At 55.7% G+C, this 16489-nt stretch overlaps 1 protein-coding gene and 1 long non-coding RNA gene across 10 annotated transcripts in view; one reads left to right on the top strand and one right to left on the bottom strand.

Moving 5' to 3' along the window:
* Nucleotides 1–11472, bottom strand: part of COL27A1 (collagen type XXVII alpha 1 chain) — a 155378-nt gene extending 143906 nt beyond the window's left edge. For 5 of the 9 annotated variants that reach the window (XM_021067868.2, XM_084993608.1, XM_084993644.1 and 2 more), the window contains exons 1-2: nucleotides 11195–11472; nucleotides 2558–2628 (exon numbers count right to left, since the gene is read on the bottom strand). In XM_021067868.2, the coding sequence (XP_020923527.2) occupies nucleotides 2558–2628; nucleotides 11195–11250 (127 nt within the window). In that variant the 5' untranslated portion in view covers nucleotides 11251–11472. Of the gene's footprint in view, nucleotides 1–2557; nucleotides 2629–9492; nucleotides 9669–11194 lie in introns of those variants that run through there. The other 4 variants (XM_013993785.3, XM_021067871.2, XR_014825918.1 and 1 more) reach the window with 3 other exon arrangements.
* LOC146407162 (uncharacterized) lies at nucleotides 485–7551 on the top strand. The gene is made up of 2 exons (XR_014825919.1): nucleotides 485–4015; nucleotides 4692–7551. It is a non-coding gene; the product is annotated as an uncharacterized LOC146407162 (long non-coding RNA).
* Nucleotides 11473–16489: the final 5017 nt, after the last annotated feature.

Genomic DNA, 16489 nt, shown 5'->3' with positions numbered 1-16489 from the left:
CAAGTGCTAAGAATGTTCTTAGAACTCTGCAGCTGCAGCCTGCGGTTTCAGGTTGCCTTGAAGACTCTTGTTCTTCCCTAGAATCCAAGGGCCTTCATTTCACTTCAAAATCCACCTTTCTCCCACCTCTGTGTGATCCCAGCTCCTAAGCTAAAATACACCACTGTTTAAGGAGTCTCGGAGTAGTAGCCTATTTTATACCTTTAAGCACTGAAAGCCTCTTATCATTCTACAATCCTTGTCACTATAAGAAACTTAAAAGGGAGGAGGCACTTGCAATGGCAGGAAGCCACCTCCCCCCTTCCCTTGGCCCACCTCGGCAGCCCCTGGGGGACTCCCAGTCCCACACACATCTCTCCCTGCACCCTAAACTTACAACAACTTGCCCTGGCTCAGGGAAGATGACAACAGGCCAGGCCAGGCTGCGCTGATGAGGTTTCCCTTACCATTCCCTCCAGGTGGGTTTTTGTGGCTATTGTTGTGCTTTTTTTTTCTTCCTTCCTTCCTTTCTCGTTCTTTCTTTCTGCTTTTTAGGGCTGCACCTGCAGCATAGGGAGGTTCCCAGGACAGGGGTCGGATCGGAGCTGCAGCTGCCGGCCCACGCCACAACCACAGCAACGCCAGATCTGAGCCACACCTGTGACCTACACCACAGCTCACAGCAACGCCGGATCCTTAACCCACTGAGCAGGGCCAGGGATCAAACCTTCATCGTCAGGGATACTAGTCAGGCTCATCACTGCTGAGCCACGACAGGAACTCCAATGTTACTTTCTACAGCTATACTTCTAGCCTCCCGCACATAGTAGGGGTCAACAGTTGCTGTTGAACAAAGACCATCCCAGCAAGACTGAGCCACAACAGGAACTCCCCTCCAGGTGGGTTTTAAAGCTGACTCCAGGCAGTCCCCAGGCCTCCCCTGCAGTTGCAGCTCAGGGGCCAAGCCCCAACTCCGCTACCTGGAACTGGCAGAGGTGGTCACTGCCGAGCCTCTGGGAGCCTCCCATCACGGCGGGTTCCCCAGAGGACAGAGAAGGGCTGCTCTTGCCCAAACTTTTCAGGTAAATAATTAACAATGATAATAACTATTGAGCGCATACTGTGAGCAACAACGATTTATTGAGCACATACTATGTACCATGTGCTTTACATGCATTATCTCTGTGAAGCAGGTACTGTTTATTATCCCTACTCTGCAGATAAGGGTCAGAAAACTGAGCTAGAGAAACTTGCCCAAGGTCACGCCACTTGCAATAAAAGGCATAGTTGGGCTTTGAACCCAGGCTGCCTGGGCCCAGGGTCTTTGTCTTTCTTTAGTCACTCTGCTATCCTATGCTGGAGCCCCCAGACTGGCTGGAAGGCAGGGTGGAGACACATCCAGAATCCCATCAAGGGAGAGGAGCTGGGGGACAAGGGGAATGGTTTCAGCCCGACGCCAAGACGCAGGGACCCGGCCAGCTGGCCGCAGCAAGATCCCTTTATTACATAAACCTGGCTCCATGCTGCTCCAGCCTCTCCCCACCCCCCGAGTGCCTGACTCAGGACTCTGGACAGCTGTTCACCTACTTTGCGGGGGAAACGGCAAGCTTGGAAAATATGACATTTGCACAAAATGTTGCTGGGCAGCAGGAGCCTCTTCCGGGCACTGCCCTCCCCTCCCAGGGGCCCAATCGCTGCCCGGCAGCCAGGTCAGGCCACGGGGGCTCTGGGAGTACCCAGCTGCCTGCCCCGGCACACGGGCCTGCCTGGAGGAGGGGGAAGGGCTGCTATTTTAAGAGGCATTGTGGCTGCTTGACAAACAGATGTGGGAGAGGTTTCAGTTTCCACGGGCAGCTGTGGAGCCAGCCCCCTGCCGCCCCGGCCCCCTGGACAGCTCCTCGGGGACAGCAGGAAAGAGCGGCATCTCACGGGAAGGGAGGGAGGGAGGATCACGGGCGAGGGCGATGATAGTTGTGGCCTCTGTGCCTCTTCTCAGCACTTCCTGGAGTACCCAGTGGCCAAAGAGGGACACCTGAGGCTTACTGACCCCAAGTCATTTACTCACATGCTGCTCCCCGATAGGAACAAAAGAAGCACCTTTCCACCTTTCTGCACTGAGTCCTTCCCACCCCTGGGTTTGTTTTTTGTTTTTTTTTTCCTGTCTTTTTAGGGCTGCACCTATGGCATATGGAAGTTCCCAGGCTAGGGGTCGAATCAGCGCTGCAGCCGACGGTCTACACTACAGCCATAGCAGCTCAGGATCCGAACCACATCTGCGACCTACATGACAGATCATGGCAATGCAGGATCTTTAACCCAATGAGCAAGGCCAGGGATGGAACCTGCATTCTCATGCATACTAGCTGGGTTCTTAACCCGATAAGCCACACAGGAACTCCCTTCCTATCCTTTAAAAAACATCAAAAGTGATTCCTTCAAGCCCAGAGAATTTGCCAATGCTTGGTTCCATTCTAGTGATGAAAAAACCGAGGCACTGAGTTCCAATCAGGGGCACTGTGTTCTCAGGTCCCTTCCATCCTCTTTTGTCTCCCCCCAGAAAAAGAGAAGAGAGAATTACCTTCAGGAGCTCCTTGGGCAGAGGCCAGGTGACAGGCAAGTGAGACTAAGATCCAGATGAAGAGAAACCCCCTAGAGACCAGGAGACACAAGCAGAGGTGGCATCAGCTTCCAACCCTCACATCCAGATCCACCTGGGGAGTTGGGAGCGGTTCACCCAGCCCTGCCCTCCCCCAGCCTTGCCCCAGGGAGATAGGAGGCAAGGCCCAGGTTCCAGGACCCCATCGGACCAGCCCACGCCCCCGAGTCTCCAGGCACAGCCTCTTGGGGCAGGACCTGCTTACACACAGATCAAATACACAGTACAATACAACCTCGCTTTGCACAGATCAATAAACCAAGTTTACCAGCAGAAACTAGGGGGCAGGAAGCCCTGCTCTGGACGTCACGGGACCCAGGGTTCAGCTCAAAATCTGTCACCGACTCACCGGGCAACAAGCGGCCAGCCCCTGCCCCTCCCATCTCTCAGTCTCTCCATCTGTACTGTGGCCTCAAGACCTGGAGGCCCAGTGGACCCCAGAGCCTGGGCTAAAAGGTCAATGGAAAGACCAGACGGGTCTGCTTCGCGACAGGTGTCTTCAAAGGGCAGGAAAGATGAGAACTCAATCTCCAGACTCACGGCGGAGAGTGGGAGAAGACCCCTTAGCCAGCACCAGTGTGGGCCAAGGAAGCTGCCTACTGGCTTCACGCTGATAGAAGATGGCAGAGGAGGAAGGAGAGAAGATGAGAGACAAAGGGGAGTCTGGCCGCCCCCCGTGCAAACCTGGCCCCATTGCTTAGCAGCTGTGTCACCCTGGATGATTCCCTCAGCCTCCCTGAGCCTGTCTCTGTCTCTACAACTCGGCTGACACTCCCTATCTTGCAAGCCAGGCGTGAGGATTAAATGAGCTCATGCATGTCAAGGGCTCGGCCTGCTGCCAGCCGCAGAAGTGCTTCTTAGCCCAAGCCTGCTGCCCCTGCACGCTCAGGCCCGGAAGGGTTAATGCTCTGCTCAGGGGCTCCTGCCAAGATGGGCAGAGGTAGTGATCCGATTTCACCTTCCTGTGGGAGCAGCCACTGGTGACATCCGAAGCCACCAGGGCATCTGATCCCCAAGCAGGCAAAGGGGAGGGCGGCACGTGGCCAGAGTCGGCCAGCCAGGATGCGGGCAGAAAGAGCCCCAACAGGCGGGTGGTGAGGGCTAAGGCTGGGACATGCTGGCCCAGGATCCACTTCTAAGAGGAAGGCTGGGTTGGGGTGCTTCTGGGAAATCACGTAATCCAGAAAACCCATCTGCCGAAGTGGAGGTCTGGAGCCTGGGTTCTTCCCAGCTCCCTACGAGCCTTGGAAAACAAACTCACATCCTCTGATTTAAGAGCAAGTACTACAATTTAATTGCAATTAGGATCAATGGTAATCCTGGGAATTCCCGTCGTGGCGCAGTAGTTGACGAATCCGACTAGGAACGATGAGGTTTTGGGTTCAATTCCTGGCCTTGCTCAGTGGGTCAAGGATCCAGTGTTGCCATGAACTGTGGTGTAGGTCGCAGACGTGGCTCGGATCCACGTTGCTGTGGCTCTGGCGTAGGCTGGCGGCTACAGCTCCGATTAGACCCCTAGCCTGGGAACTTCCATAGGCTGCAGGTGTGGCCCTAGAAAAGACAAAAAAAAAAAAAAAAAAAAAAAAGGTAATCCTGACCCAGACGCTGCTGAAGACACAGGTGGTTACCTAGCCATAGCTATGCCCTTTCCTGCTTGTTCAGAGAGACATGGGCTTTAGAAGATACGAGATGAATCTGGATAAGTCAGTCTAAGCCCATCCTGGGAACTTGCCATGCCAGTGACTGGTTTAGGCATGCGTATGTGACCCAAACGTGGCCAGTGAGATGTGAGAGATGCCTGACAGGGCTCCTAGGAAAGCATTTCAAAGGGCCATAAAAGTTTCCTTTTTTCTTTGTCCTTTTAGGGCCACACCTGCGGCATATGAAGGTCCCCAGGCTATGGGTCCATTGGAGCTACAGCTGCCAGCCTACACCACAGCCACAGCAACACCAGATCCGAGCCACATCTACGACCTACACCACAGCTCATGGCAACACAGATCCTTAACCTGTTGAGTGAGGCCAGGGATTGAACCCGCAACCTCATGGTTCCTAGTTGGGTTCGTTAGCCACTGCACCATGACGGGAACTCCCAGAAAAGGTTTTTTTCTGGCCTTTGCACATTGTTGAATGAAGACTTGCTGCTGCTGCAGCCATTCTGTGCACATGAGATAATAAGACTTATGAGCATGTGAAGAAGGCAGAGTGTCTCCGATGACACTTGAGATGCTGAATTGCCCAATTCTATTACTGCTTTTCCTATGGACTCCTTGATACGGGAGGTAACAAACCCCCTTATTATTTAAGCCATGTCCAGTTGGGAGTTACTCATAGCAGGAGGCGAACCAGCTGAAACAGTACTCAGATGCCGATGGTGTTCCCTTGAAAGCCTTCTCCAGCTCCTGGGCCTTTGTACATGCTCCAGCCACCTCTCTTTGGCCCGGTCAGTCCCCATACACATTCCAGCTTGCGTGTTCCCTCCCACAGCCCTCTGCAGGTACCTCCCCAGGGAGCCCATGGATGGTGATTGCTCACTTTCCTGTTTCCCTTTCTAGCCCAAGTCCCTGAAGGGCAGGGACCACACCTGTCTGGTACACTCTTATATTCCCAGCAGCTGGCAGGCATGTAGTGAGGGTTTGGTGCATTTTACAGAAGGAATGACTATTACCTAACGTTACAGGACTCTGGATTGTTCAAAGGATCTTCCCAAAGCCTTCACTCCAGCAGGCCCACCCCACCTCTGACTTTTGCCAGAGTTCTTGCTCCCTCCTCATCCTCTCCAATCTGCTGGCCTTTTTTTCCCAGGGCCAGTGAGTGGTCCCTGCCTCCACGAACCTCATCTCCAGCGGGCCACCCACAGTGACTTAAAGGTCAGTGCCTCTCTGCCCCAGCACCATCTGCAAAGAAGGACAGAGGCTGACCCTTCTGGCACCACCTGCCCATTTGAAACAAACAGCAGCCACATCAGCCCTGAGAAGCAATCATAGGCAGCTTTGTCTGGCTGGACAAAAACTGAGGCCTAAGGAGGACAGGTGCTTCCTCAAGGTCACCGTGGTCAGATTCTGGGGTCATAGTTCTTCAGGACTATTTGCCACATCTACCAGGCAGCTATTCCAGACACCATGGCCAGATCTACTGAGGAAGAATTGTCTCCTATATCCCAGTCACGGCAGTTCCAAAGCACAACTGCCTTTCAAAGGCTCTGAGAAGTCCTGCAATAAAACAGCCGCCTGCACTTTCTTGTCGGTCAATCATCTCTGAAACTGGAGGACCAGCAAAATCATTTCTCCCAAGAATGCCTCCTCAGAAGACACTGCCTCTGGCTCTCCAGGGTTTCTGCAACCTTACCAGTTTCCATTCCATTTCCTTCCTCTCCCCTCTCATTCCAGCCCTTTCCAGACACCAGCCCTCACTCCTTGAGTCTCTGCCTGCGTCATCACAGTCACAGCCCCCTTCTTAGGATGCTCCCCAAGTGGATAAAGAGAGGCCAGGTGGAGAGGAGGAGGTACAAGAACCACACACATCCTCCCCAGTCAATTCTTCCTGCTGTGCTCATCCCAAGGGGACTACTCAGTAGAGAATAAGAGGATAAATTTGGGGTAATCTTTGCAATCCCGAAAGGTCAGGAGAGGGGAGGTCACAGGGCAGACAGGATCAGAATCTGCTCTTTAATGAAGCTTTCTAACACCATGGTTTCTAACTCAAGAATTTCAGCCCTGAAAGTCCTATTACAGAAATCTCTGCCTCCCATTCATTCACCTCAACAAATGCAACTGACCCTCTCCAGACCTGGACATGCACTTTGACCCATAAGCCGCCAAGACCTAGTGCAGAAGCAGAGAGTGGGCATCGGTCCTTTGGGATCATCTAGAGGCCAGATTCTAGTCCTGGCTCCTCTTTGTAGAGATGGGCAAGTGGGGCCCAGAGAGGGGAAGTCACTTGCCCAAAGCCACACAGCATGTCAGTGGCCCGCATCATCTGACTCCACTACCTAGCAGACAGTCCGTTGTCTTCACAAGAAATCGGAGACTTAACAGGGACTTCCTACTTGCATCCCCCAGCCTTCACCAACAGGAACAGAGACGCAGCCTGGGGAGCCAGCAGCCATCTAAGTAAGCTCCAGGCCTGGAAAGTTGGCTCCCAGAGGGAGGCCCTGCCGATTCTTTTGCTCCCGTTCCAATCCTGTTTAGGCTACTGCTAATAATGTTTAGTGCCTGCGCTGGCTCAGAGCTTTGTTCTTTCAGACTTCTGTTTTCACCACTGACTTGTGGGCCTTGGCTCGGCGAAGCCAGGGCTCCAGAATGTCGGGCGGACCAGAGCACGGGGGCCAGAGTAGGCAGAAGGCAGGCAAAGGGGAAGCCGCCAGTTAGGAAGCCTGACCTGGGAGATACAGCCTGGCCACACAACCCTCCAAGACGGGAACCCAGGTGCTCGCTTCTTGTGCAAAAAGCCCTCTGCCAGCAAACCAAATGTGGTTACTCTTGGATCACAAGGCTGCCAGAACCTGCAGCTGCTCTGCTTGGGTTTGCCTCCATCCTTGTTATGTAAAAAGACACAGGCGCTCAGAGCCCCATACCAGCTTGAACATCCACTGGGCGCTCAGAGCCGAGCCCCAGGGTCACAGAAACATGAGGAAAGCAGCCCCACGGACTCTGCTTGGCCGTGCTCCCATGGGGTAAGCTGGGACCCCTGGCGAGAGGACCACAGAAAAGAGAGGAGGAACCTGTCTCACCTGCCTCCATGGACTGGCCACGCCCCCTGTGCCCAGCCAGCCATGCCCCGGCTCCTTTCTTCACACCTTACACCTAGGCCTTGAGAAAAGCCAGACAGGTCATCTGTCTGGACAGGATGCGGCCCAGAATTTTCCAGTTGACTCACACATCCATTCAAGATGAAGTGAATAATAATACAAATAACAGCTGCCGTTTACTGAGCACTTACTACATGCCAGGCTCTGTTCTAAAAGCCTTTCGCAAGCACAGTCCCACTCATCCTCCCAAAGCCCTGCTCGCTGGGAGTGAAGATGCCCATTTTGTGGACGAGAAAAAGGAGAAGCAGAAAGGCAAGGCGCCTGTCCTCTCTGCCCGCAGGTGTGCACCTATGTTTTGCTTTAGTTTCCACCGACAATTGTGTGCCGGCCAGCTGGTGGGGTATCCAGAGGGTCCCTGAACACAGAGGGCGGAAAAGAATATGCCAATAAAGTAATGGGCGACGTGTGCTCAGGAAGGGACAGAGCGCAGGATACCTTTGGAGGGCGCCCCCGCCCCCAGCCCCAGCATTGCTGAGGCTGTTGAGCTGAGCTTGCGGGACAGGCTTGTGGGAGCACGAGGGTACTGAGCACAGGGAGCAAGAGGAAGAAGAGAGAGGCCAGGATGCTCCACAAGAATGTCGTGGAACCTGGTCCGGGAGGTGCAGAGGAGCAACGCTAGGAGGCACGCGGGGCCCAGAGGGCACACGATTCGGGACACCGCGGTGGCCCAGGGAAGCAGAGGCTGGGCCTCAAAGCAGTGTGACTGCTCACTTGCCTAAAGCTTGGGCCCCACAGTGGGGTGCTGGCCTGGCACCACTTTTCTACCCAACCGCTGGCATCTGCCCTGGCACAGGGTCTTCTGGAGAAAATGAGTCAGCAGTGTGCTTTACTGGTGCCGTGTGTGTGTGTGTGTGTGTGTGTGTGTGTGTGTGTATGTGTGTGTGTGTGCTGCGGTGGGGGTGGGGGGCGGGGGAAATAGCCAGCCAGCTTTTTCCAAGACATGGGAAAGAAAGGGGGAGGCATCATCCCCCTGATTCCAGTTCAGAGGGGGCAGGGCATGGTGGGGCAGGGTGGGGCTGCAGCCCTGGCCAGGCTCTTGGGAATATCCTCTGGTCCTGGGGGCAGGATGGACAGAGCGCAAGTTCTGTGCTTCTCTGGGCAGTGAGCATGAGCCACAGTAGGCAGGGCCCTAAGGGGTTGCTCCCATCCTGCTCACTCCCACACACACCCACGCTCAGTGACTCCCTTTGCACATGCTCACTCCCTCACACCTCCTACTCCACAGGCTGGGAATCAGTGCTGCAGGGTCCCAGCCCCTCCTGGGAGATTCCCTGCCTCTAGCCGGCCCTGGGTCCCGCATCAGTACAATGAGGGGTTGGAATTAGTCATCTCCCAGGCCCCTTTCTGTCCTGACATGCTGGCTCTCACTTTTTCTCTCTCACACTGGGGGAAGGAGCAGGAACTGAAGACCACCGTCGCGGCCACCCCCCCAAAGCCCGCCCCCAGAGAGGAAGCACTAAGACAGACACACAGACCCAAACTGAGCGACACACATGTGGAGATTTCCAGAAACAGGGGACGTGCAAAGGCACACAGACACTGAGACAGGCGCAGAAGCTGAGCCCCAGAGCCCTAGAAATTTGCAGACAGTTTCACAAGAGCAGACAGAAAAGGAGACTTAACAGGCTCCGGGACCCGTGGACACCCACACAGGAACAACACTGAGACAGCCAGAAACGGAGACCCCTCCTCCCCCAAGCATCCAAAAAGCCCCCCCTCCGCACCCCGCCGGCCGCTCCAGGCGCCACCACCCACCCCCAATCCCGACCCCAGGGCGGGTTCTGCACCGACCCTCCCCAACTCGCCCCCGCCCCAACGCGATCGGGCAGCCGCGCCAAGCAGGGCAGGGCGGGCAGCGCTCGCCAACCCTCGCCGGGCCGGGGGCGCTGCCCGCGTTAACCCTTGGCTGCCCGCCTCGCCGGGGCGCAGGAAGGGGCAGGAAGCAGACGTTCCGCTGTAAGCGTCCCGCGCGGCGGGGAACCCCAGCCCGCCCCGAGGTTGGAGCGGCAGGAAGCTGAGGAGGGGGCGTCCCCGAGCCAGTACTCACCCCCCGCGCGCCGCCGCCGCTGTGCTTCGGGCCCCCCGCGCCGATCCCGCTCCCATGGCGGGCCCCTACTTCATGCTCCCGAGCCCGGGGGGCAAGTGTGGGCGCGCCCCATGGGGCCGCCAGCCCCCCGCCCCGCCGCGCCAGGCCGGCTCAGAGCGCGCGGCCCCCGCTCCCCCAGCGCAGCCCCGCTCCCAGGGGCGCCCGAGCAGGCAGGCAGCGCGGCCGGGGCCCCGCGGGCGCCCGCGCCAGGCCCATGGTCCCAGGAGTCCCGGCGCCGCGCTCGCCCGTGCCTCGCTCTTTTCTGCTTCCACCGAAAAGGAAGAAGAAGCAGGGGGGAAAAAAAAAAAGATGATCAAACTTTTGGAGGCGGGCTGCTAGCGGTCCCCGGAGGCAGAGCAAGGCCGGGCGAGGGCGCGCGGAGGGCGGTGGAAGCTGCCTCCCCGCCGGCCTGGGGGAGGAGAGGAAAAGGAAGGATTTGGGGGAAATGAAGGCGATTTAAAGTCTCGGCCCGCGGTGGCTCTCCACCTTCTCTCCTCCCCGCGCCGGGCCGCCCTCTGCTGCCCCCTGCTGCCCCCTGCTGGCCGCAGCCAGGGACACAGCCTCCGCGGGCCCACCACGGTCCCGCTCAAACACCCCCAACCCCCAATCCCTCTGTAAAGATGGGGAAACTGAGATTCACATAGAGGAAAAAGTTGGCCAAGACTGCACAACGGGAATGGTCACAAGTCGGAGATGTGGGACCTCTAGTTTGTAAGACAGGGAGTCTTCACGTTGGGGGCAAAGAAGAGGGGAAAAGGGAACGGATATCACTGCTGAAAGGAACCTGGAGTTCCAGGCAAAGATCTGGGACTAGCACTCAGTGTCCAGACTCCCACGAAAACGACAACCAGTGTCCTACCTTCCCCCCCCCCGCCTCCCCCCCCCCCATTTTCCTCCTGGATTCAGAGCTCCCTGAAGAACACTTTTCTGGGCAGGCAGTGGGTGGGCTTATGAAATGCTGGTTACCTTCCTCTCTCTTCCCTCTCCAGGCGGTAAGAAATGGGAGCTTAACCTCCCCGCCAGAGAGCAGACCAAAGGCTCCCTCAGATCCCACTGGGGAGCGCCTAACTGCACACCTTGACGCCGCTGAAAACACCAGGCAAATTCTCACACTCACAACCCCAGTCCGAGCCTGGCATTAGAAACCCTCCTACCCCCACCCCGCGCGCCTCCATCTCCACGACTTGTTCACTGGTGCATACACCCATTCCCACACACGCCTCCACTTGCCCCAAACTCAGACACAGACTCACTCACACACAGGCGCAGTCCGGCACTCCTCCTGGGCTCACGCAAACACGCTCTGGGGTGTCTGGACTTGAGAGCAAACACCCGGACTCCACACACGCAGACGCATGCACGTTAGTGCTTACACGCACACAAATGCACACTAGCGTAGCCTAGCCAGATCCCCCCCAAGGTTACACACCCGCGTGCACACCTCTCATACACACCTTCACGTGCACACACACACACACACCCCATGTAACACCCCAAGTGCCCATACTCAGGAGCGCAAACCCCCACTGGCACTCCGCTAGTGCCCACTGCACAGGGGCACAAACGAATTCACTCCTCGCACGTGCACCTCCTCCCCACACGCGCACACTTTTACGCACACACACCCGTACACCCAGCGCTCCAGGAGCCCCGGGGCACTTACTGGGTCCCTAGGTGCGAGGCTGGACGGTCGGTCCTTCCTCGGGCGCCTAACGGCATTTGTATTCATGGGTCCCCGCAGCCCCGGGCGCGGGCGCGGGGGCGGGGGTGCGGGGTCCCCTTCCCTAAACTGGGCGCGGGCGCTCGCAGCGCAGCGGCACCGGGAGGGGCATGGGCGCGCCAGGCTGCGCCACCCGCCGGGTCCGCCTGCGCTCGAACTTCAGCCGCTCTACGTCCTTGGGCTCCAGCACGGGCTCCAGGCGCTGGGGGCGGTTCATAGGTGCAGGGCCCGCGGCGCCCGCGGGGCCTTTTGAAGTCTCCGCTGGGGGCGGGGAGGGGGCGCTGAAGGCGGCCTTTTAAACCGTGGCTGCACGCGGGCTCGGTGGAGCAAGGTGTCTGGTTTCAGCAAACTTTAGGAAAAGTCCCAAGCCGAAGGGGGGAGGGTGGGGGGCGGCGGGCGAGCCAAGCAAGCTCGAAAAAGAAGCTGCATAGTTGTAGACTTCTTCCTGCAGGGGGCAGCGCATCCGTGGCTGCCTGGAGGGAGGCCCAGCGTGGTGCTGGGGAGCCCGCAGGCGGCTGGCCGGCGCGTGGACCCACTCCCCACCCCCGCACGCCCACGTTGAACCCGAGCTCTTAACCTCCACCTGGCCGAGCACCAGGAGTGCAGGAACACCCGAAGCTCTGCACAAATTGTGCCTGTTTGTGCATTCTTCTGGGGGACAGAGGGCCCTGGTTCTCCTCAGGTTTTCAGACGTCCACGGCTCTTGAAGGTTGAAAACTCCCAGCCCAATAACCGTTGCTGTATTTTGAGCTGCATCCTTTGGGCTGGAGGGACCCTACCTTTATTTACATTTTTGGTATTAAGTTCATACTGGATGTTTGGGCATGTATTTTGACATTTTAAAAGTATGGCTTTAAAATATTACGTGTCTGGATAACTTAGGGGTTTTTGGCACACGCCTTACTTAGATGTAAATCTCCATTACTGAGGTTTTTTGACCTTCCTAGTGTTTTGCAATCCAGATGCTTCCCCTGAGGCCCTGGGTGGCACTGCGCAAAGCACCCCTGTTTAAGGGAGGCCTGTTATCCCCCCTTACAGGTGAGAAAGCTAAGATTCTGAAACGTTATGTAACCTTCCTGAGATCACTAAGCTGTTAGTGATAGAGGTGGGATCGGGACCCAGGTAGTCTGATTCCTGTCTTCAGCAGCTGAGCTTTAAATCTTAGCCTCTCAAGTGCTCTGAGCAGATCCTTGCCAGCCTCTCAGCTACATGATCTGCTCAGTGAGCTCTGCTCTCTCTGATGCCTGGACCCAGGCTCCGGCCAAGCTGGCCTGTGTCAAGGTCTTGTCCATGCTGTCTCCTCCCAGGTTCTTTTCTCCCCCCAGCCTCCTTTCTGCCTGTTCACAGACTCTCTTTCCTTCTAAGTACAGCTCAAAGCTCTGCCCTACAGCCGTGTTGTCGCACAGGTCACACAGTGCTGTCGAGGTCAGATCTAGCTGTGTCCCCACACCCAGCATGGAGCCTGGGATACAACAGATGCTCAAATCATTAATAATTTAAATGAGGAGTTCCCTTCCTGGCTCAGCGGTTAACAAGCCCGGCTAGGATCCATGAGGATGCGGGCTCGATTCCTGGCCTCACTCAGTGGGTTAAGGATCCTGCGTGGCTGCGAGCTGTGGTGTAGGTGGCAGACGTGGCTCGGATCGCACGTTGCTGTGGCTGTGGCGTAGACCGGCAGCTGTAGCTCTGATTCCACCCCTAGCCTGGGAACTTCCATATGCCATGGGTATGGGCCTAAAAAGCAAACATGATGATAATAATAATAATAATAATTTAAATAAATTTCTTTAACTCCTACAGTGTGTAAACCCCTGAGCAAAGCTGGGGGAAGCGAGCCTACCACTATGGAGTGAAGACAAAGAACTGTGCGCATGGTCCTGCTTCCTGGGCAGACACACATTTGTAATGTGGGCATTAACTTGGGACAGAGAAGGGAGCCTGGATGGGAGATATTAGACACTGCCATGTCACAGACCATCCCCTGCAATTCCATAACACAAGAAGAATGTGATAGATGCTGCCAGAGAGATACAGATGAATTGAATTGTCAAGCTGACTAAGGGATGCAAAGAAACCAGGGAAGGCTCCTAGGAGGAGGTGGCCTTTGGCTCCCAAAGTACGTGTTGGATACACATGCAGCCACGGGGGAAGACAGCTCCAGTGGCAAAGTCACAAAAAGGCCAGACGAGTGGGAGCAGATTTCAGCAGGTTTTGAAGGAGGCGTGAGGGGACTCCAGTGGAGAAGCCATCCTGCTCTCCCTGCTGCACCGTGTGGGTGACGACATGCAACTTACTGGCCAGAAAGACATTTCCAGGCAAGAGCCTGTATTTCCTCAAAGGTCAGGCAGTAGATCAGTGGCTGAGTTCCCAGGTCTTTCCACATCTTACTCCCAAATCTGAGTGTGCAACAGTGAGCCCTGGGGAGCCATGCTTTCCTGAGAGTAGCCCAAAAGACCCATGGGAAACCACCCCCCGAAAAGCCCATAAAGATTGCGATGTCCCTTTAGAGCCTCACTCCTTTTCATCTATAAAGTAGGCACATTGAGCATAATCCTTAGCACAGATCCTCTGAGCTTGGAAGTGAGAAACTGCTGTTCAACAATCAATCCAGTTCAGTAAATAATGATAGAGGATGAACTGCGTTTTCCTAGGTTGGAAGGAAAATGGGGCTCGTGGCCTTCCAGGAGCTCTCGGACAGCTGCAAAGAGCAGATATGGACATGGATAAGAATTCTAGGGACAGGAGTTCCCGTCATGGCTCAGTGGCTAACGAATCTGACTAGGAACCATGAGGTTGTGGGTTTGATCCCTGGCCTTGCTCAGTGGGTTAAGGATCCGGTTGCTGTGAGCTGTGGTGTAGGTTGCAGATGTGGCTCGGATCCCGTGTTGCTGTGGCTGTGGTGTAGGCCAGTGGCTACAGCTCCAATTCGACCCCTAGCCTGGGAATCTCCATATGCCCAAGAAAATTAAAGACAAAAAGACAAAAAAAAAAAAAAGGAATTCTAGGGACAGGAACTGTGTTTCCTGCCTCCACTGCCTCTTCACACCCAGTCTTTCTGCCAAGTAGGCTCCTGGCACAGTGCCAGTGACTGGGCACACACAGTTCTGATGAGGCTGGATCCAGTAGACCCCGAGCCATGTCCAGGACGAAAGGGATAGGGCATGCACCAGCCAGCCCCAAAGGGGACGTCCTGAGGGGCAGAAGGCTGATGAGACTGGCACCTGGGTGGACAGGACTTGCAGCCCCACGGAGATGTTTCAAGGACGAGGCAGAAGTATAAGAATTCCCGAGCCAATGAGGACTTTCCGAGGCACATAGTTTACTTCCGGCCCAAGCCAAGTGGCCAGGGACCCTTCGCTCTCTTTGGCACATCAGCCTCGAGAGAAACTGCTGATCTCAATCACCTCGAGGGTGGACATTTAGCAGAGGCTCAAGAAATATTCATGAGTGAATCACTAGATGCCTGTGGAGGAGGGTTGCACGCCCTGGTATCACCCTCCACCGGTTCATCCACCAAGGCTTTTCCCGAGAACTCACCATGCCCCAGGCTGTGCCCTTTGCTGGAGGAGGCGGACAGATAACTCAGGTCAGGAAATCCTGCATCAACTCATATTTATTTCACTAATGCCACAGAACAGGGAAGGGAATTTGGATCCCAGGTATTAATCCCTAATCTTCCAGTGCCCGGTGCTGCTGCTGGGCACATGGGGATGAGCCTTCCTTTCATATTGGGCTTGCACAGCACATCCCAGAAGATGTGTGCCTGCAACGCATGTCTAATAACAGAGTCATTCATTCCTTGGTGCCTCAGCCAATCAGGAGACACTGCTGGGCTTCGGGCTCTGAGCAGGGCACCAGTCACAGGCAAATACATGCTGTGGTCCTCGCTGTGAGCAGTTGCCATGTTGAGTTTCTGACACCAGGACAAAGCCCAGTGCCGGCACATAGGAAGTATTCCATAAATGCTGAGTGAATCATGGGAGGAAAGAAGGGAGGGAGGGAGGGATAGGTCAGTGAGGGCAAAATTTGCTAATTTTTTTTCTTTTTTGGGCCACACCCACAGCATTTGGAGGTTCCCAGGATAGGGGTTGAATCAGAGCTGCAGCTGCCGGACTACACCACAGCCACAGCAATGCCAGATCTGAGCCGCATCTTCAACTTATATCACAGCTCATGGGCACTCCGGATCCTTAGCCCACTGAGCATGGCCAGGGATCGAACCCGCATTCTCATGGACACTAGGCAGGTTCATTACCACTGAGCCACAACGGGAACTTTCTAAAGTTTGCTGAATTAGAACAGGGTAATTCCTTCTGCCACCTGCTCCTTCTCCTACATCAGGACCCTCCCTCATCAGCAAGTGTTTGGGGGGCATGGGCTGTGCACAGGCCCAATTCCAGGGGCTGCAGATACACCAGTCCTACCCTATCCTGCTCCCTGCTGTATTCCCAGCACCGGAGATAAAGCACGTCCATAAAGTGAATTGAACCAAACTCCAAGCTGGAGAAAGAAGCAGGCTTGACAATTGTCCCCTCCCTCTGCCCCCTCCGGCAATGCCAGTCTAATCCTCCTCCCCAGGGGAGGGGGCTGGAGCTAGGGCTGGCTGTTACCACCGCCTGCCTGTCTCCCAGGGCTTGGGCTCTGCCTGTGGGTCCACGTCAGTCTGGCCTGTCGGCTGCCAAGACCCCAGGAACAATCATTCCACCAAGAGGAATGAGGACTGAAGCCAGGGAAGCTCCTGGGCCACGATCCAGGAGCGAGCACATCCCCTGGGCACATGACCCCATTGTCGGGCATCCCAAACCATCTCCCCAGGGCTTCCACTCCCCCCCCTCCCGACTCTGGCTTTATTTCCTCAGGCTGGGCCTGGTAGACAGAGGGTGATCTGAAGATTAGTCTGTGGCGGCTGCTATTGACCCAAATATAGGGACCCCCCCAAAGAAATTCAGGCAGCAAAGAACCCCTAGAGCTGCCTATTGTGTTTTTTTTTTTTTTTTCATTTTACAGATGGGGAAACTGAGGCTCGGAGACAGGGTGTGTGATGTCTTCAAGGTCACACAGAATCAGTGGTGGGGCTGGGGTGAGAAACCAGGCCTCCCATGCCGATGTCCAACTATAGACAGTCAAATCCACCTCCTCATTCTTCCTTCTTTGAGCCATTCAGTCAACAGTGGGAGCATTAGACCCATTTTCCAGATGTGACAGATGTGACATGCTAGGGCCTCTGGACTCTCTCTG

Source organism: Sus scrofa, chromosome 1, assembly GCF_054392235.1.
Source record: "Sus scrofa isolate SSC_HxYL_T2T_F1_AM1 chromosome 1, Sscrofa_HxYL_maternal_Yorkshire_Landrace_v2.0, whole genome shotgun sequence".
Lineage (NCBI taxonomy): Eukaryota > Metazoa > Chordata > Mammalia > Artiodactyla > Suidae > Sus > Sus scrofa.
This window is presented reverse-complemented; position numbering and strand designations above follow the sequence as displayed.